The 22078-nt window shown below is 46.8% G+C and overlaps 1 protein-coding gene across 5 annotated transcripts in view; it reads right to left on the bottom strand.

The window, feature by feature from the left end:
• Positions 1 to 19129: 19129 nt before the first annotated feature.
• LOC142576599 (septin-2-like) overlaps positions 19130 to 22078 on the bottom strand; it is a 46087-nt gene continuing 43138 nt past the window's right edge. For all 5 annotated transcript variants that reach the window (XM_075686794.1, XM_075686793.1, XM_075686795.1 and 2 more), the window contains one exon: positions 19130 to 21745. In XM_075686794.1, the coding sequence (XP_075542909.1) occupies positions 21614 to 21745 (132 nt within the window). In that variant the 3' untranslated portion in view covers positions 19130 to 21613. The remainder of the gene's footprint in view (positions 21746 to 22078) is intronic.

Genomic DNA, 22078 nt, shown 5'->3' with positions numbered 1-22078 from the left:
CCTGATTCCCAGATTATGTTGAAAAATTTAAGGAGTGCATCTACAGATGCCTGGGATAGATGAGCCAGCATGGCGTAGTGAATACGGCCATGACCTGGCGCTGTGTTTTTCCCTGCAGAAAGGACTCTGTTTATTTCTTGTTGTGTGAGGGGGGAATTGTACGGTTCGTTTGACGCGCCAGTAGTGGGCAGCTTCAGTTTTTCAGCAGACTGTTTGTACTGTAAAAATTCCTTTGTATAATTCCCTGAGCTAAGTACATCACGGAAATGTTCGCCACGTGTATCTGCCTGTTCTTGTATTGTTGTTTGTGTGTCTGGACTTGTAAGTAACGGTATTGTGTAAAATGGAGTAATCTCCCCGAAACTTTCCTACCTGTTCCCACATGCGTTTAGACGTGACTGTACTGTTTATGGAAGATATGTATTTCTTCCACGATGATTTTTCTGCCTGCCTTCTGATAAATCGTGCCTTGGCTTTGACCTGTTTCAAGAATAAAAGGTTGGTATAGGTGGGGTGTCTTCGTAACATACCCCAGGCCCTATTTTGAAGCTTTTTTGTTTCTGTGCACTCAGGAGTACACCAGGGGAAAATTTTTTTGCGCACAAGGCTGGATGTTTGCGGTATTGCCTTTTCTGCTGCTGAAATTAGAACCGCAGTGAACTTCTCATTAATTTCATTTACGCTGAGTTCATTTAAAAATACTTCTTCGAGTTTTGCATGTTTCATAAAAAGCGGCCAGTCGGCAAGATGTGTTTTCCAGTGACGTGGTCTAGAGTTTATGGTAGGTGATGGGGATGTTAGCTTGATAAATGCCGGCAAATGATCACTTCCATATGAAGTGTCCAGGACTTCCCACTTAAAATCGCTAAAAACAGACGGTGAACAGAAGGCTAAATCTAGACAGCTAAGCTTGCGCGAGCTTGGTGAGAAATACGTTGGTGAACCCGAGTTTAAAAGACATATGCTGTTAGACAAAATAAAATCTTCAATTACTTGCCCTCTTTGGTCTGTTCTATCGCTGCCCCAGAGGCTACAATGGGCATTAAAATCTCCTACTAGAATAAAATATATATAAAAGGCTCCGGCAACTGGTGTACTAGATTTTCCAGTTGTCTAGTAGTAAAATGAGTATGGGGTGGGATGTAAAGTGAACAGATGGTGATGGTTTTATGCGATACAACGGTGACGGCAACAGCTTCGAAAGAAGTATTCAGCTGAACATTTCGTGTAGGGGTGCCGCCCTGAACGACTATGGCGACTCCTCCTGACAAACGGCTAGAGTGTTCGCGGTCCTTTCGTACAACGGTGAAACCTTTGAGAATGTTACTATCTTTTGGACCACGATTTGTTTCCTGGAGACATACAGCAACTGGTGAAAAGATGTTGATGATGTCTTTGATGTCACCTAGATTGTGTACGAGACCTCTACAATTCCAATGAATAATAAAAGCCATTTTGAAATTGAAAGGTAAGAATTGGCATTACGGGAAGAATAAGAGGTGAGATGTTAGGTGACATGGATTTAAAAAGGCTTGTACAAATAAGGGATAACCTTTAGGTTATCGCTCATTTAGGTTATTGGGATTTTGTCCCTCTTACTGCGCTCGAGAGAGCGCTTGTCCTTCGGTGTCGATGATACCGGGGCTTTTGTTTCGACCTCCATCGCTCTCTCTGAGGCGCTGGAGGCCCGAGAGTTTGGCGCCGAGACACGTGTCTCGGGCCTTGGAGTTCGCTTGATCTTAAGGCCCTGCGGGACTGGTGTCTGCGGAGCCATTGAAGAGGATGGAGCAGCGCCGGCTGCTTCCACCACGGGGGCGGGAGGGGTCACTGCGGGACCACTATGCGTAGTCTCGGAGGACACCTGAGACCTCTGTGACGCTGCCCCCATCTGCGCCACATCGACGTAACTTCTTCGCGGAAGGTACGATAGCCGCTTTCTGGCTTCATAGAACGAGATTTTTTCTTTAACAGTTAGAGCAATTCTTTTTCTTTTTTCCAGCAAGGGCAGGACCGCGAGTAAGCTGGGTGATCTCCCTAGCAGTTAACACAACGTGGGGAAGAGGTGCAATTGTCAGTTTGATGATCGTTGGAGCTGCATTTAGCACAAGTATTTCGTCCTCGACATGCATGCGAAGCATGTCCAAACCTTTGGCATTTGAAACAGCGTCTAGGATTCGGGATATATGGTCTAACATTTACCTTTACATAACCTGCATCCAGGGAGGTAGGCATTACACTTGCTCCGAAGGTGAGTATTACATGTTTTGTGGGGATTTCTTGGTCGTTCCTGCGGATGACAATTCTTTGGTCTTTGGTAACATTTTGTTCCTGGAAACCTTCCAGCAGTTCTTCGCCGCTTAAGCCAATAAAATCTTCCTCTGATATTACACCTGCTTGTATTTAATGTTCTGTGCGGTGAAATTGTCACTGTTGCGTTACCAATACTGGTAAGTTCTGTGAGCTTTTGCGCTTGGTCTTTGTCATTTAGTTCTAGGAGGAGGTCCCCGCTAGACATTTTTGAGGCTTTGTATGTAGGTCCGATTTTATCTTTTAGACACTTGGCCACTAGGAATGGAGAGAGCTTTCTCACTGGTACGTTATTTTCGCTGTGCAGTACATAGAACTTGGGAAATGATGGAGCGTTGCTCCGAAAAGAGGACTGGAACGTTGCTTCGGTGCGGCATCTTTTCAGACGCCGATCATAGAGACTAGAGGCTTGCGCTGCCATGAGAAAAATGTGTATGTTCGGCAAAAGCGCCGACCGCCCACCACGGAGCCCAACGAGGGGACGCGGCAGAGCTTGTGTCCAAGCCTGCATGACGCCAGCCGTACGCCGTCACTATAACCAAATATGGTGTACCCAAGGTAGGATAGCCACACAAGGTTAACCCTTGCCGCCGTGGAGGAAGGAAATAAATGGAAGAGAGGAGAAGACAGGAAAGATCAAAAAGTGAGAGATAAAGACTAAGATTTGGGGAGAAAGAGACAGAAAGAGGCGACTGCCGATTTCCCCCGGGTGGGTCAGTCCGGGGGTGCCGTCTACGTGAAGCAGAGGCCAAAGAGGTGTGTTGCCTCCGCCGGGGGGCCTGAAAGGTCCGAACATCCGGCATCGGCTCAACCACCAGGATCCCCCCTTCCCCGGACACGGCTAAGCCGCGCACGGCTACACGCGGGAGGGTCCAACCCTCGTGTGCTCTGGTACGTGGTGTCGCAACACACCAAACGCCTGCTGACGCAGACGCCCCTGCGGGGGATCAGATGCTTTACTTCGTGCGTCTGATCTAGTATTGCTTGTGACACATCCCTTTGTGTGTGGCTTATTAAGCGAAAGCCTTAGACCTCTGTTTCAAGGTCCCGTTGTGAGCTGCAGAAAATATCACGGGACCGAAGGAAGGCGGGAAGCGAACCAAAGCATGTGCGGCCGCGCATAAGAGATGATTAATGATTAGCACAGTAATGATTGATTAGTGATTGGGTTAAGATGAATTCGGGTGTACTAAGGAGGATTAGGGCGGATTAAAGTCGATGAAGGTGCGTTAGGGTGAATGAAGGTGCATAAAGGAGAACTAGGTTGGAATAAGGCCGATGAAGGTGGATTAGGGTGGGTGAAGGTGCGTTGCGGTGCATTAAGGACGATTACAGTGGATTAGGGTGGATTAAAGGGCACGAGGAAGGATAAGGATGGATTAAAAAGGATTAAGGTGCGTTAAGGAGGATTATGGTGGGCTAGGGTGAAGTAAAGTGAATGAAGGAGGATTAGGGTGGATTAAGAAGGATTATATAGGGTGGACTAAGGTAGATGAATGTGAATTCGGGTGGATTAAGGTGAATTAAGGATTATTATAGTGGAATAGAATGGATTAAAGTGAATGAGGAAGCATTACGGTTGATTAAGGAGGATTAAAGTGCATTTAGGAGGGTTAGAGTAGATTAAGGTCGATGAAGGTGTATTAGGGTGCATTAATGAGGAATTTCGTAGATTATGGTGGATTAAAGTGAATGAAGGAGGATTAAGGTCGATGAATGTGGATTCGGTGGATTAATGCGCATTAGGAGGATTATGGTAGACTCATCGGTCTTAATACTCAATGAACCCTAATTCACCTTAATCCATCCTAATCCACCTTAATGCTCCTTCATCCACCTTAATCCAGTTTAATACTCCTAACCCACCTTAATAAAAGCTAATCAACCTACATCGCCCCTAATGCACCTTAGCCTACCGTATACGGTCTTAATCCTCCTTTATCAACTCTAATCCATCGTAATCCACCTTAATCCTGCGTCATGCACCTTAATCCAACTTAATCATGCTTAATAGTCACAATCTACCTTAATACACCTTAATCCACCTCTATCAAACTTAATCCAGCTCCATGGTCCCTAATCCACCTTAATCTACCCTAACCCATCCTAATCGGTCTTTCATCCTCTATCAACCCTAATTCACTTTAATCCACATTATTCGACCTTAATCTTTCGTTATCCACATTAATCCTCCCTAATCCTTGTTGGTGCACCCGGATCCACCCTGATCGGTCTTAATACCCTTTCATCAACCCTTCACCTTAATCCACCATAATCTGCCTTAATAGTCCTCCACCCACGTTAACCTTTATTAATGCATCTTAACCCTTCTTAATGCACTCTAATCCACCTTAATCTTCTTTAATACTCTAATCAGCCTTAATCCTCCCTAATCCACCCGATGTCAATCACTAATGATTCATTAATTAACTTGGGTAATCATTCTCTTATAGAGGGGTGGACATGCTTTGGGTCACCTCTGGCCTTCCTTGGATCACGTGATACTTCCAGTTTACAACGCGACCTTGAAACAGAGATCTAAAGGCTTTCGCCTTAAAACTTAAAAAAAATACTCAATATTGACTAGCTAACGCTCATCACCTGCAATACCACGGGCATACTTGCCACTAATTTTTTCAGGACCCAAAGCAGAATCTATACTGCTGCACTTCCGGCTGAATAACAAGTTAGCGACGTGCGAGGTGATGGAGCCGCCCCAGAATATTAAGCATACTGCATGAGGGCAACCGCAACAAAAACGCTGGTGAGCAGGCCGGAAGAATGAAAAAAAAAACGCAGCATTACGGGATGCTTTGCTACGAGCTATAAGAAAGACGCCTCTGCTCGCAAACAACGCTGTTATTTGTCGGAACAAAGTTCTTTCGGCCAATGGCATGCGGCCACTGCTTCCTGCGCAAGCCGTCACGCTTTCCTTGTGGTAACATAAAAACGGCATAACCATCTTCAGGCGTCTTGCTGCAGTTATATGCGCAACAGCCCGGCATAGCGCTAGCACATAGTGCAGGAAACACAGCGTACAACGTTCGCTACGCCGAGCCAGCCGTCCTCAAGAGGAAAATGGCGCGAACAAAAAAAGAAAAACACAAGCAAAACTCGAGATCCGCGCGTTTCCAAGGGCAACGGCAGGGAGACCAATCGTCGTGCAGAAAAACGGGGGCAGAACTGGTTGCCGTAAAACCCCTGAAACTTCGTAAAGTAGTGCCACTCTCCTCCTCCGCCTTCACTCCTCCTCGTTTCTCCTCTCTTTCACGCTCCCTCCTCGACCATGGTGCCGCCTACGATGCTCGAGCGCAGCAGACGACCTTTCGCAGAGTGAATGCACGCATAGCAAGGCAGTGCTCTTTAGGCGTTCACGTTGGCTTTCCAGCTCCGCGTAACTTCGTGTACAGCATAGAATTTCTAGTCGGATGCTTATACAAATTCGGTAACGGCAGCTTTTGTTTCATTTTTTGATAACTATTTCTTTAAAAAGTATCTAAAGGAGTGTTAACGCTGTGCGTTGACGACTGCGAATGTATCGCGTGCCCTACAATTAGGTACGCAACATTTGTCAAGGGCGTGTCGCAAGATCTTGTTGCGAATGGTTGTAAATAACACGTTTACCATCGAATGACAACCTCTTGGCTTTCAGCAAGCCCTCAGCCTAAAGAATCCGCGCCGCCCTTACCATGTGAATTCGCGGCGCGTATCAGCTATGTCGTACAAAGGCTGACGGAGATCACTGCTCTGGAGGTTCGAAAGTGTATTACAAGCTACAGTGCCGCCAACGTGCGTGCTTGCCCATCTAAGCCCGCGCAAAGCCTCAGAGGTGGGCGCTGGTGCTATTATGTTTCTCGTGTCTCAACGCCGACAGAAATAGCGCGGCCTATCATCGAGTCAGGACTGTGTGTACATAAGAAAATAAAATGAGTTTTTAGCGTTCGTGCGCGAAGCGGGAGCGCGATAACAATGCTTGACTCAATCTCAAACAAGACCACTGTGGCCTTCAGTAATTTTTTTCAGGTTAATGACTTATCACGAATAACACTTCATCGTGCATTGGTTCGTCCGTTTACTAAGTGACGTACTTGTCGGGAACCGAGTTGCACTGAGGTGCATTCTTTGAGGACGGTTGCACTCCCTTCGAAGTAACATTTGCGAGACATGACTTTATTAGCGAAGTCATGATTGCGCAATAAATCCCCCCGCCATGACGCGGCCGAAATTGCGGCAAGTGAAATGATGTTTTATCCATAGGTTAAAATGATATGAAACGGCATTCGAGTTGCAGGTTAACAGTTTATTTTCACATAGATGCATTACAGATTAGACTTTGCAGTCACAAGTCCGTGTGCATGCACCATTTATTGTCTCATTGCGTAAATAAACGCACCAGCCTAAGAGTCCTACAGCAAGCGCGTCTCAATTAGGCATAGTGACTGTAGAAACTAATAGTGGCATAGACGAGCAAGCGAACGACTATATGAGCGCGCGAACTAAACGAACGAGCAAACGACTAAGCACGAACGACGACTAAACCAGCCAGGGAACGGGCGGGCGACCGCACGTTTTCTTTGCGAGTGCTCCACCGCCGCATCTTAAGCTTCGCACACTTTAAAGCTCACGCGAATTAGCACATACGTCTCAATTACCTATGATGCGGTCGCTCGACGACGAACGCACCGCGTAACACGGTTTCGGGAGAGCACGCACGCTTTTCATCGGTGCCTCTGTATCGCAAATCCACCGGGCGACCGCCAACGAGGAACACGAACAAATGTGGCAAACAAAGCTAGTCTATCTAAAGAAGGCTAGTAAGTAACCACAAAAGGCAGAGAGTTGCTCTCCTGAGGCGCTTTCATGATCGAGACTGAAATTTTATCAAAAGGACTGCGCTGAATCTTAAAAATTTCGTAATCACGTTATCGCACGCAACCTCGCGTGCCCGCGAACTCAAGCCGATTGGTGTTCAAAACGATTAAGCGCACCAAATATGACTAACACGACCACGTAGTGCGCATATAAGCAAAGCAGACGTTGCGTAAAAATCATGTTAAAGCGTGCATACAAATGACAACATGCACAGTGAACTGTGCAATATCTACTACGTTATTGCCCGCAGCACAATACGCAAGCCTGGCACATACAATACTCTGAGACAGCCACAACTTACATCACATAGTCGCGCGGAGGAAGTTGGTCGGAAGTTCTCCCTCCCGATTCGGTGAAGCCATGTCTTCTTAACCCGTTGCGCTTACCGGACGGTATCGCGAACATATTCTTGCCTTTGCTAAAACTATATTGCCATCCAAACGTGCAGCAGGTCATGGTAACAGAAAATGACGTGAAGCGACGTCGCACTTGCCACAAAACATCCTTCAAGGCGTTCACAAGATCAAAACAACACAGAATAGGAACGGAAGGAATGCCTCCAACAACCGCCGCTTCTCGAGCAAAGATGGCACTGAAGCGCGACTGTAAACAAACGAAGCCGGCGCAAGGGGCCACGTGATGCCATTAGGCCAATAGCGACGCGGCGTCGGCTTCGGCCAGAGCGCTGGAGGAGGAGGCGGCATTCTTCAAAGCGTGGCACTACTTTACGAAGTTTAAGGGGTTTTAGGTTGCCGCGGGGGAACGCGCAAGGGGCGAGGAGGAGGCGAGGAGGTCGCGCGGCGGCGGCAGAGTTCGAAGAGTGTCGCCGCTTTCAAATTATCAAGGGACTTTAGCGGGAGTTAAAGGAGTACTGACACAAAAAAAATCCACGTGGTTTTTTTCTGCTTTAATAAGTAGTTAATGACCCAGTAATCACGGCACGAAACCTCATTTACTCCAGAGCGCGACAGGTAGTTATTTGGAGTCTTTTTTGTAGCGACCAGTCGAAGTTTCGGTTCCAGAGAGCAACGAGACGGGACAAACGGGAATGTAAACAAAGTGGTCACGTGTTCGCAAAAAGCCATGACGTATGCTCTGACGCGCAGCCAGCGTGCGCGACCAACTTGCTGAATATTGTCGTGCGACTGCCGCATCGGTCGGACGACCGCAGCCAATGACAGCGCCGGTAGCGTGAACGTCATGGCCACGTGTAGACCCGGCGAGGCGGGGCCGGCGAGCGGGCGCCTCGCCGCTCCGATCATGTGTTCTTTTTCTCTCCCTGGTCGAAACGCAGGCCTCTTTCGCCGCTGACGGCGGCACATAAGTGAGCTACAATTTGTTTCTGATAAGAAATAACTTCTAGAATAAAGTGACCTAGAAATAGTGCGAGTTATAACACGTTGTGCGAAACAGTAAATCGTTGGCGTGATTTCTACTCGGACGCGGTAAGCGCAGACGCGCCAGCAATCGTCTGTATACGAAGCGGCTCGCCTGACTGGCCTGTTTACTCATCGCTACTAACGGCACCGGGAAAACTAACCGTATTTTCACTTAAGAGAAACATAAATGTTCAGGCATTGATTGTGCTGACGAATTTAGGCGCTTTATTACGAGCTGCGGACGCATCGCAAGGACCCTCGGCCCCGGATAGACGGCCGGCGAGCTAGGCCTACATCGTCTCCCAGCGATCGCAAGCTCGCTTGGCATGCTCGTTCGCTTCTGTCGGCGCTAATGAAATCAAATGTGCTGCAATTTAAGCTTGACATAAATATGTACACGTTGTGCCGACTAACATAGCGATCGTGTCACAAGCGCAACCGGTCTCGGATTCGATGGCCCAGCGAGCTATGCCTGCCGGCTCTTGGCCATCGGCGGCTGTCAACGGATCCGATACTACTAACGCGGCCTTGCGGAAACACGTCTACAGTGCTCGCATAGACGTGTTTATATTGTCATCGTTTGTTTCAAACAAGATAGCTGTGCAAATACGGTTGATTTCACTTTCTGTTCGAAGTTACGCAGCATTCCGAACTTCCACGCAGGGGCGCCGGTTCTGGGCCGCCGCTCGCTCATTCGTACCATGTGTCCCGAATCGCCGCATGCGACAAGTCGCACACGACGCGCCGTTCTACAGATCGCACGGAAAATCGCGCCATGTGTCTCGCGCTTTAGACGTGGCCAATCACTTAGCGACTCAGATATTGCGGCCGGCGATGGCGAGGACGAACCTCAACAAAACCCTCGCATCGGCCACAATCAATAGTAAGACAAAACAAATCGGCGTTGAACGTTGTGGCAGCGCAGTCGAGCTGATAGTGTGGGAAATATCCCGGTGGACACGACAAAAACTGCAGTTGCAGCGACACGGAGAGCGTCCCACTACAAGTACAACAGCTAGAACAAGCAACAACAGAGGAGAAGAGCATATGTAAGCCGCATGGCAGCCAACGAAAATTCGTGACGTAGCCACATGACGTAGCGTTTTCTTGGCTGTTTACAATCCCGGTTGATCTCAATGTCACGAGGTGCTCTGTTTTGCGGTTGGCTGCGCGCACGTACATTAAAATTGATTTTAAATATGTTCTAAGCGATATTCACCGCTGATATTTTATAGACGATGTGTGTGTGACCAACTAAATCGATCTCACAAGTTATCTCGACTTCAAATTTTTGTGTCAGTACTCATTTAATGCGCTACATGTAAACGCCGTCGCATCGCCTTTCCCAAATGCGCTTGGAAATGCGATGCGCCACCGTCGCATTCATGTAAACGGGGCTATAAAAAGCCGTTCCGGATGGCTGAGGAGAGGACGCTCGGGAAACAGTGGTAGAGTCTTAGCATATGTCCGAGTCACTAGCCCCGTTTACATGAATGCCACAGTGGCGCATCACATTTCCAAGCGCATTTGGGAAAGGCGGTGCGATGCCGTTTACATGCAGCGCATTAGCTGGATGGATGTTATGAGCGTCCCCTTTGGAACGGGGCGGTGCGTTGCGCCACCAAGCTCTTGCTATTGCACTACCTAATGTCCTGCCTAAGTTAAACAATAAAAAAAAAACACTATGAACTCCCACACCCAAATTTTCTGATCCCCCATTGCAAACTATGCTTTTGTACGTCTCCGTTTTTTGTCGTTTCCCTACTTCCACCAATTCTCCAATCGCCTCTTACTAATTCCTATTGCGAACATGTTTACTTTCCCACTGCTCTCGCTGAACCCAAGGGCTTGAAGGAGGCCAGTGGCGCCTAAATCGACCGCTAGGTAGGCGTCTTCACATTCTAATAAAACATGCTCCATAGCTTTACCGCAGCAAGCACATGCTTCTTCTTCCTTCTTATATCTCGCCTTATAGGTGCGTGTTCTAAGGCATGCCGATCTCGCTTCGAAAAGCAATGAGCTTCCCTTTGAGTTATTATAAATTGTTTCTTTCCTGATTTCGTTTTTTCCTCTTAAGTAGTTACTCATGGCAGGTTTCTTTTCCATTGCCGCCATCCATGAGATTATTTCGACCTCTCTGACTTTCCGCTTGGTGTTCGAACTTTGTCGCTGTGTTGCCCACCCTACAGGCCGCATACTTGCTGGTAAGCTTCCTAGTTCTTTTCCTCCACTGTGAATCAATGTTTTTCCTGTACAGATACCTAAACACTCTCCCAGCCCATTTACTTTCTTCCATATTCCTCAGTCGTTCTTCGTACTCGATTTTATAGCGAGCTTCCGTCACTTCAAAACTAGTCCAGCCCATATCACCCTGCACAGCTTCATTTGTAGTCTTTCCGTAAGCGCCCAATGTTAAGCGTCCCACTGACCTTTGGTTCCCATCGAGTCCAGATTGTACCCCTGATTTAAAGCAAACAACCGCATTACCAAAAGTAAGTACTGCGAACCATTACACCTTTCCACGTACCTTGGAGCACCTCGTACCTATTGTATCCCCATAGCGCTCTGTGCTTCATTATTGCTGCATTTCTATTCCCCTTCACTGTCATTGTTTTTTCCTGTGTTTCCATATATCTATTGCCTTCGTTTATCCATGAGAGATTAAACCCGGTATTACTTCCTTCTAGCGCCCTCTCCATCCTCACCCTGTACATCATAAACAGCAGCGGGGATAAAGGGCACCCTTGCCTCAGTGCCTTGTTGATATGAACTTTCTCCTCGCTTCTCATCCCTTCCCATTCAACGCAAACGGTATTTTCTAGGTAAATCTCTCTCAAAAGCTGTAGACAATCGTCACCTAAGCCTTCCCCTTTCAGAATATCCCGCAAAATGTTGCGGTCTACGTTGTCATAGGCTCCTGTAATGTCTAAAAAGGCCACATATAAGGGCCTTCTTTCTACTTTCGATATTTCAATACACTGAGTAAGAACAAATAAGTTATCATCTAAACGCCTACCTATTCTGAAGTCATTCTGAAGTTCTCCCAAAATGTCATTATTCTCTGCCCAAGCTTGAAGCATAATTTGATTGCCTGCATTGATAGCCTATATATTACCGATGTAATGGTCAACGGTCTATATGAGTGAATTATATCTTTCTCCCCGTTCCATTTATAAATTAAATTCATTCTACTTTGTCGCCAACTGTCTTGTATTCGTCTATCTTTTAAAGTTTGTTCCACTGCTTTCAGCAGAGCTTCCTTACTTTTTGGTCCTAGTTCATTAATCATGCAGCCTAACGGGAACCTCGTCTAGCCCTGTGGCTCTGCGCTTAGGAATTTTCGCTTCGGCTTTCTTCCAGTTGAAATTTGTCAGCACCAGCTCCTTTTCCACCTGGGTGTCTTTCATGTTCTTTCTTTTATCAAATAAAACCTCGTCAATGCCTTGGAAAGATTCGGCTGTTATTTTTCGGATGTAATTTATTGCCGCTTCTCCTTCCAGTCTGTTTTCATCTTCGTCTAGGATATGTTGTTGTATTGTTGTTGACTTCCTGCCTAATAATCTTGTGTGGTTCCAAATTATTCCAGGTGCGGCCTTCTTTTTCTCACTTATTTCTGACAACCAACGTTCACTTTCACCTTTTAATTTTGCTTGCACCACTGCAGGACACCAAGCTCGACGAGCGGCTCTAGCGAGGCAACTGTCTCATGTACATAAGCACTCACCACTTCTCTTATCATCATCATCCATTCCAATACTTTCACTCCCCTTCCCTCTTCCCCAGTGCAGAGTAGCAGACTAGAGCGCACTAGCTCAGGTCGACCTCTCTGTCTTTCCTATCAATAAATTCTATTCATTCATTCTCCCGGTATATTTCCCATTTACTGGTTACTTCATCCTGCGGCAACTGCGCCTTCTTTGCCTACCTGTGCTCTCGAGATGCTTTCTGTCGTTGGGCGATCGCTTCTCGTATCTCCCTGTTTCACCAACTTTTCGCTTTCTTTCTTCTTTGCCAACGAACATGTTTTTTCTCTTTCCGTATTTCTGTCGTTATTACACTTAGAAGCTCACCATATTCCCACTCTTTACTTGGCCATTTGCTAAGTTCTTCCTCAACTCTAGTGACTGTATTTGCTATTTGTTCAGCGTTCAAATTTGGACGTGCTATTTTGGACTCCTTGCTCTGTTTCCCAACTACATATCCCATTTTCAAAATGATGCATTTATGGTCACCCCCTATGCTGCTATACCCTTCCTCATCAATGACCATTTCTCTCAACTTCTCATGAATTCCTTCTGTCATCAGACAGCAATCAATGGTCGACTGCCGGTTTCCCACTTCCCACATCATCTGCCTTTCACACTTGGGCCCTGTATTCACGATAACGAGGTTATGTTGCTCACAAAGGTATAGCATTGACTTCCAGTTGTTGTCGGTATAGCCATCTAAATCCTGTATGTGGGCATTCATGTCATCTAATAGGATAATTTCAACACCATCGCCGAAACCTTTAATATCAGCGCTTATGCATTCCACTAACTCTTTATTCTTCTCTGTGCAATTATTTCCGGTCCACAAATAAGTAGCGCCCAGCCAAGTTTTTTTCCCACTCATTGTACCTGATAACCAAAGATGCTCTTGACATTTTGAACTTACTCTTTTCATTTGGCTCCCAGCATTCCGACTCCTCCTCCCTTTCTTTCCGACTTAGTTATGTTGCACCCTTCCCAAACATAATTCTCAAGCACTGGTGGCTCTTCCGAGTCTCTAAGGTGCGTTTCTGTAACCGCATACACCCCTATTTGTTCCCTATTTAACTACTCCTCAATATCTGCGCACGTTTCCTTTCGTCTGCCGCCCTGCATGTTTATGTAGTCTATTGCATGGCGAGCTCTCTTTCTTGCTTTCCTCCTTTTTCTGTTATCAACGGCGATGCTCTTCTGAGGTTCCCCTAGGGGACCTTCTTCATTACTACCTGCTCTGGCCTCCTGAGCGCCCGTGGGCCCCCTAAAGAAGCAACAGCGCGACCACCTAGTCGCCAGCCAACCTCTCGTGTCAGCCTGTAATTGAAGTGGATCCCGTCTCGTTTAAAACCAACACACCTTCTCACTTCCCTGTTCGACAACCTCGAAGCCTTTCTCTCGGCTCATAATCCATATAGCCTCATTAGCAGCCACTACGGCTCTTTGTACATGACTGTCACGTACAGGCACCTCCGGCACCGTGCACACCACGATCTGCACCTGAGGGGATAGCTCGAGCAAGTCTTCCACTCCCTTCGCCAAGCGTTGGGCTAGTCCTGTCCCTTTCCTGTTTAGGATATCATTTAGCCCACCTGCTACTATGACAAGGTTGCGCACGTGGCCATTTTCCGAGAGCTTTTCTTTTGCTCGCTCCATGACAGAACCCAGTGTCCGCCCTGGAAATGTCCCTACCGCCACTCCTTTATCGCCTTTCACCCTCTTTACAGTTGCTTCTCAGCACCTAGCCAGGTTTGAGTCGGTGGCAGAAGTAATTGGCGCCATCTATGAGGAGGGTGAAGCCGAAAATCCGTTTCCCTTGCATGGCCTCGTAGATCGTCGCGCGCCGATCCAGGTGGCCGTGCACTTCCCCCCTCAACTCCTCTCCCCTTGCCCTCCCTCATCACTCCGTCGTAACTCCCTCACCTTCGACTGTCTCCGCGCGCGCCTGGCTAGGGTGGCTAGCCTGGCCAACACCACCTTGACTAAAACACCTTAAACTTCGTTAAGTAGCGACACTCTCCCCTCCGCCTTCCCTCCTCCTCGTTTCATCTCCTCTCTTTCACGCTTCCTCCACGACCGTGGCGCCGCCTACACTGCTCGAGCGTAGCAACGGCGCCAACATGCGCTCCTCGCCACTCCGTAGACGCTTCTGAAGCAAAAATGGCGCTGATGCACGGCGCGAGGGTCCACGTGATGCTATTAGGCCAACAGCGACGCGGCGTCGGCCTCGGCAAGAGCGCGCGAGGAGGAGGCGGCATTCTTCAAAGCGCGGCACTACTTTACGAAGTTTAAGGGGTTTACCTAGACAAGAGAAGGCCTGAGCGCTCGGCGAGTGATGTCACGGAGAAGAGGCCGGCGGCATGCTAGGGGGTTGAATGAAGGGATCGCGCCCTTATGGGCAACGTTAACCAGAGCGCAGTTATTGTTTTTTTTAGGCATAGTTGAGCAGATGACCCGGAGAGAACGGAGGGTGTTCCAAGATTACTTATGCAAAGCTATTTACGCTCTGCATTATTAAAAAGCCCGTGCATAAAAAGTGATATGGTTCAACCTTAGGACTGAGAACGAATTTCGGGTAAATGATGAGGGAGCATGGCTTATATTGAAAAGTCACAGTGCTGCCTTCTTCAGAATAGCTTCGTCGGCGTCAAGGAGTTTGCCATTCGTGCGACCACAAAAGTTGTTAAACAAAATGTTAGCACTGCACCATAACACATGTCTCATGACAACTTCACTGGTGTGCCGTTTCACATTCGGGACACATGCATTTATTGCAGTCTAGATTAGGCCCTGAACGAATAATTTCGCTTTCGAGGCATTATTACATACAGTACCGCAGTCCACATATTTGCAACACCTCAAATGAGTTTAACAATGGAGATATAAAACATTCGTGCATTGCAACTACTTACAAAGAAACAGCTGCCTTATTCCGCAGAATTCCAGGTTTTCTCTTCTTTGCCTTAGGATTGACACCCAATATTCTGTCATTGATCTTGTGAATATCGAACGCATGATTTTTCGGCCCCGATTTGTAATTGCTCGAGCAATTGGGCGCGCAGCACTTACCGTATTAGGCATATCCTGGCATGAACGTAATCCACATTCCGCGGCAATGAAGGCTTGCCGGACACACAACCGCAGCTCAAGCGCAAGAGACTACATGCACGGTTAACGTCCAGAAAAAAAAAGTGTGCTCGGAAGCATGTCGCGGCATGCCAGGACTCTTCTAACCCCGAAGCTATCCAAGGAGCGGTAGGGTTCCGGGAACTAATCGAATTGTTATCGCTGTCGTCGCCCACTCGGTCTTCCGCGTCTCATTTTCAACACAGGTGCACCGCTCGTAGCTCCGTAGCACGCTGCACGGAACTGCTATATGGGTCGCTTTTGCGTGACGTAGCTCAAGGAGAGAGGATACAGCCAGAAAGCCTTAAGTTCTCTAGAGGGTGCTGGCCTAGCGGCCCGCCGCCAGCTTAGTGCGCTGCATGGCGTTTCATGTTTCGTTATCTGCTGTTAACAGGAAGCGAGCGCTGCAGTGCGTTGACCGGCGTGGGTAGTTTCGTCAGTTGCGTGGTCCTCGATAGCTCTGTGCTTGTGCTCTGCGATGTTTCACCCGTTTCACGACTCGTACCGCTCGTGCATGCATCGTGCAGCGGTGCACGAATACCTCAAAAACAAGCCCTACAATTAAGATCGTTCCGAGTGCCTAAAGACAACAGGTGAGCGCGCAGACCCAAGGACATCAGAAGGCGCATGTACACGAACACAGCCCTGTCCATGTGTGAGCTCCATGAGCCTCCGGACGTCGCTGCGCCTTGATTGTGCTACACTTCCCTCTTACCGGTAGAGAAAGCTGACAAATAGATGTTCCTCCGCACTGTCACCTGGTCTATATGACTTGCGTTTTTCTGTGCCAAATGTCATTCTGCAACTTCAGTAACTTAGCTTTCCATTCCGCCTTCAATGCTTTTTCTGTGTGTCACGTGTTCTACAAACGTACAGCTGAAAAATTACTGTTCGTGTATTATCTCAGTAATCGCCGATGGGAAAACCGCGCGAACAACTTTTATGTGTAGGCATGATACGCATTTTTTTCTTCTGGAAAGCATGAGCATTGCAAGTGTGCTAAATGCAGATTTTTGCCGTTCGTGCTTATTATACAAAGGAGTGCCCAGTAGGTACGAGTTAGTGCCTCAAGCAACGTCATTTTACTGCTTAGCATTGCATTCGGGGTGAAAGAAAAGTCGTGTTGTTAGCTTATTTTACCACGTCTTCGATTGAGGAATAGGCCTTTCTGCGAATGTTTTTTATGTGCTCCTGCAAAAGCCGACTACCTTATGTTTTTTTTTATGTGCTCCTGCAAAAGCCGACTACCTATTAAGTTGTGGCCAAGTGGCCATGTGTATTTCGGTTTTTAGTACAACGTTATTTTTGTTCTGCCATGTCTTTTTCATTTTGTTCAGTAGTAATGAACGTGTCACGCATTTCATATACTTTCGTGCAGGTTTATAAGAAAGCTATAGTTTTTTTTTGTGTGTGGCTGTCACTCAATCATTTATTCTATATTTTAGGTATTTTGCGTGTCATTGTTTTTGCCATTACCAGTGAGTTTTCCCATTCTTTAATTGTCATGACTGTCATACACCTCGTCCAGTTTTGTGCAATATCTTAGTGCCTATATCAGAAGCTCGTCTACATTTTGGTCTTGAGGGCGTTACATAAAAATCTTGTTTTTTTATGTGTGTGTACATGAAACGGCCTTCACGTTTTCTAGAGTTTTTTGTTTTATTTCAGCCTGTGACCTTTTGTGTGTAGTACTCATGTAATGTCATGCACCTTTCTTTTCTTGAGCGTGTATCACACCGCGTTATAAGAAAAATCTGTTTTCGGAAACGAAGCGAGACCAAAAATCTGTTTTGTTGGAAGTGGAATTTTTTTATGTCCCGGCACATGCTGGCATAAGTATGGGCAAGACTGCGTGCGTGCCAACGCATAGCCCACGGCGCACCACGCGCCAGCTCGCAAGCAATGCCAATGCGCGGCGTAGCGCGCGCATTGCTTGCGAGCTGGTGCGTGGTGCGCCGTAGCGCGCGATTAAAAAAAAAACAAACAAAAAAACGCGCCGCGTACAGGTAAAAATAAAAACAAAGTAAGCGGCGCGCGCGGCATGGGGGGAAGGGAGCGGAGTGGGTCGGCATAATAAAAACAAAAAGAAAAACGTTTGGGAGAGGAGGTGCGCGCGACTGCTGTTCCTGCTGCCATGACAACGCAAACAATCGTGTGCGCCGCCATTTTGCTTGTGCATCGCCCTGCTGTTAGGGCCGTAACTGAAGGGGCCTTGGCGCTAGCGTCGGAAGGGCATCTGCTCGAAAACAGCCAATGGCAGCCATGCGGAGATTCACCCCTGGGGTTACGGTCCCACAGCGCGTCATCATCCAGCGAAATTCCACATTTGGCAAACAACCGGGCTACGACATCTTGTGGAGCAGTAGCCCACGCAGAATGCACCCAACCACAAGCAGCCATCAGGGAGGCTCTTTTGACAGGTCCGATTGGCATAAGTTCTCTGTTTTCTGCCGCCAACCACTTGTACTCACGGCAGAGCAGGTCCTTAAAAGGCGAAGATCCGGGCTTCTTTCATGACCATGTCGCACTTCAATGGCAGGCGCGCTCAAGCCTTTCAGTGACGTGTCCCGCAAGCTTGGCCTAGAGCTCCGTACTTCGGCCCGTGGGAAATTCTTCGCTTGGCATCACAGGAGAAAATTTTGCTTCGCTGCAGTCGCCACTCTCACACCACCTGTTTAGAAACATTGAACCTGTGCCCTGGTGCGCAGTGATTTCTTTCTTCGGCGTAAAGGATGGCAGCCCTCTTGAGCGCTGCTGTGAACGAGGGCTGAATGTTTGGTGGGCCTAGAGCACTCATGACGACTTAGGAAGCATGGAAGTAGCACGTAGCCGTAAAGGGAAATAGAAATATGTGAGCGGTGTCTGCTCTTCCATGAACTATCGATACTCCCTGCAAGCACCGCCGTTCTCGGGGTGCCGCCACGAATGGAACAGCGGCACTTCCATCGACAATTGACACCCCCCATAAGTGCTGTGTGCACTGTAAAACTCTACAAAGAAGTTGGAAAACCCTTTCAAAAAGCAAGCAAACGCGCAGGATAGTGAAAACTACGGGTAGGGCCATAGAGCAAACATAAAATTGCGAGTATGTTGTAGCTTTTTTGGCAGTGCCATGTTTTCGTTTCAATTGTAAGTCGAAACCCCCCACTTCAGATTTTCAAATTAAAAAAGTAGGTCACCTTACAATCGTATACATACGGTAAGTGCCAAGCCAGCACTTATTACATTACATTGCTGCCAGTTATTTTCAACATACATGACAACATAAATCTATGTTAAAATGCTGTTCGGTTTCATATAGAAACAGCAGAACTAAGATTTCAATTCAGTAGGTAGTGTTGACAAGAGCTGGTATTGCTCCGAAGAGTTCACGCGAGTGTAATCTAACATCACCCCTCTGGGCACTGTAAGGATATACCTGCATCTCTTCGAGCTGCCTGTTCTGTCCTGCGCCCAGTGCAGGAGGCAAACCTGCACTACACTCTGTAGACACGGCCTGGGATGCAAGCTGTTCGTCAACGCCACCTGTGCCACGTGCGTCTTCAACCCGACTGGCTGCCAAAGCTTGCTCAATTGGACTCGTGGATATGCTTTCTGTTCCTTCTTAAACTTTATGCGGGAGACGGGGCTTCACAATTGTGTACAACAATGTTTTTTGATGCCTGAGGGCCAAACTAACAAAAAACAAACAAGCAAAAAAGATGCAGTAGACATTCAGTGTTTATTGTGACTTGCATTGAATCTCTCCCTCCCCCATCTTCTTTGTTTTTGTTTAGACAGAGTGACACACAACACAGTCATGACGGCGTACAGATCATCGACAAAAACCCTGAGAGAGCTAAGAAAAAGAAATTACAGAGAAAACAGAACAAATAAAAAGAGGGAATTTCACTGGAATACAAGATTTCGCACTTTGACATCATGACAGTGCAAATATGGGCGATAGGAAGTGGTGGCAAAATAAATAGGGTCCACAACTCTGGAATGTCCACCCATGCACAGGTGTTTGTATAAATATAGATTGTATTATAAATAGGTGTAAATAAATTAGGCACCAGCTAAATAATAAGCGGCATCTGATAGCTGCTGTTTCTTTGGGAGCGAGACAAAAAACAAAACAGAAGACTGCCCAGTCTGATGACTAGCTGGACTAACTAAGCATATATACCAGCTGCAAACAAAGCTTGCCGAGCACAAATGTGCATTCTCGAGACAGAGAAGCGAGCACGTAATGCATGTCTTTGGTTTAGTCATACAGTGCACAAAAAAGCAGTTGTCAATCTTTGGTTATCACATTCCTGTCTTATTGGGTGCATTCTTGCCATCGTGAGTATTGCAATGAAGCAAAACAGACTGGCCTTTAATTACACCTTTGTCCTCGTGTAAAAGTGGAACAAGGCAGACCATTTGCCTGAACTCTTGCAGCAAAATAATTCCAAGCCAAGGCCCTTTATTTTCGAACGATGCATTTCATTTAGCATTCCTTATTCTTTTCTTATAATTCGTTGAGTCAAATGGCTAATCATGGCCATAATGACAGCGTCAGACACAAGGACAAAGACCAAGAAGAATAGAAAGTGAAATGGATTGTTGCAAAAATGTGGTCCCCCATCCTGATAGAGTAATTCCGTACATAACCCACACAAAAAGACTTTCACGAGCAGCTGCCAAAAATTAAAGCTCATTATTTTGGAGGAAGATGAGAATGCTATCACTGGCACTTCCAGGAAAAGTAAAAAATAAATTATGTTGAGAATGGATAAACAGGAATATGCACATGTGCAATTAGGCTCGGCATGTATCTGTGAATTAACAGATTTCTGTGAGTGTATACATATATTATGTGTATATATATGTGGCTGGGGGTGACCCTCTAGTATAATCGCCAAGAGGAGTTAGGAAGTGTTGCTCTCACAGTGACTGTGAGGGTGAGTGTTATCAAAAAAAAGGACAACAAATAATGGAACAAATTGTGATATTTCTACTTGAACACAATTGTAATAACGTAAAAGAAGGAAAAAACAATCAACCTCACATGCATCACAAGCACGAAATGTTCAGTGCCTTGCACTACGATTATAGCAAGAAAATAACTAAAATACTGAAGATGCTAATTTTGCTATCATTATATTTTCCAACCATGTTTAAAGTTTGACTGCCAATAAAGCCGTGCAGAGCTTTCCTCGTGAGACACTTTGCGCCAAGTTTGCATCTTGTAGGTGGTCTGTCCACTTTCGGAACACATTACATGAAACTAAGTGCTCTTTCAAGAGGTGTCGAATGAAACTCAAGATAGCAAAACAAGAAAAGGAGCGAAGTTGTAAACTTCAAAGGACGTGCACATGATGCTACAAATGAAGCAACAAAACAGCATGACATTAAAAAAGATGGGTGCTTATGAAATGGCAACTGTAAGGCCATATCTTCCCATGATTTCACACACTAAAGCATGCTACCATTCAACGATGTTGAAGAAAGCCTTGATGGGGTACAACTTATAAACAAGTGTTCCAGATCCACACAAGTGCATTGAATTCGCCAAACAGACAAAACTGTTGGTGAACGAGCAGTGTGGGTGTGTTTTCTATGACTTTAGGTACCACATTCAATTTCCTGTTACCCAGCACGACACCTCACCAGTACAATGAGAGATCTCCTTGATGTAAAGCGTCTAGCCAACGAATGTGCACTAGGTGATATAGTGGCCACCCAATTTTTTAGAACTCCAACTTTCTGGATTTGCTCACATAATTGAGCTTTACTGGTTGCTCAATCCCCGAAAGTTGTCCACTGAGAATAAAGCTGCAGGGATGAAAGCCCTTTGATTTCAGAAAAGTGCTCAAGGGTCAATAATATAAACGAGCACCTCCGGTTTCTTTAAGTGCATATGACTGACCAAACCAAGTGTGGCATGAAGACTAAAAATGTCAGTGTGTTTCCGAACAGACAAAAAGCATAGCCCTGCCAACTGCAGGAAAATGTCAGCACTGAACAGGACACTGTGAGAGCAATGCTTAGATGCCGTTGGAAAGGACAGGTTTGTGTTCTTCTCATAAATAAAAGTGACTGGACCCCCCAATTGCACAACCTGTGCTGTGCAGCACCAGGTGGTGCGCGCGTTACAGCTGGAAAAGGGGAGACGTCGGCGAGTCAGCGGCATCCTTCCTGCAACGCTTCTGCGACTCCTCAGAGGTTCACGACACTGTCGCCATCCCTCCGGGCATCCAAGTCCGGAGTCGACGCTTCGGGCGTGGTGTCCCGGCTCGTCTGGCGGAGTTTCTCCTGCATCTGTGACAGCATCTCCTGCATGCGCCGGATCTGCATGGGAGAGAGAAGCAAACATTTCTCAGTGGCAGGTGTAACAATGCACATGTAATAAAGCACACATCAATCCATAAAGTCAAGCGTGCCATGGTGGATCAGTGGCTGTGGCAAAGTGGTGCTGAACACAAGGTCAGGCATTTTGACTTCTGGACATGGAGGCCGTGTTCCAGGAGGTCATATTGAGGGGACAAAATGTGAAAGTACCCGTGTACTTAGATTTAGGTGCACGTTAAAGAACCCCAGGCGGTCCACATTTTTGGAGTCCCCCACTACGGCGTGCCTCATAATCAAATTGTGGTTTTGGTACGTGAAACCCCAGAATTTTAA

This window comes from Dermacentor variabilis, chromosome 3 (assembly GCF_050947875.1).
Source record: "Dermacentor variabilis isolate Ectoservices chromosome 3, ASM5094787v1, whole genome shotgun sequence".
NCBI classification, from domain to species: domain Eukaryota; kingdom Metazoa; phylum Arthropoda; class Arachnida; order Ixodida; family Ixodidae; genus Dermacentor; species Dermacentor variabilis.
The sequence above is the reverse complement of the archived record's forward strand: the minus strand, read 5'-3'. Positions and strand labels throughout refer to the sequence as shown.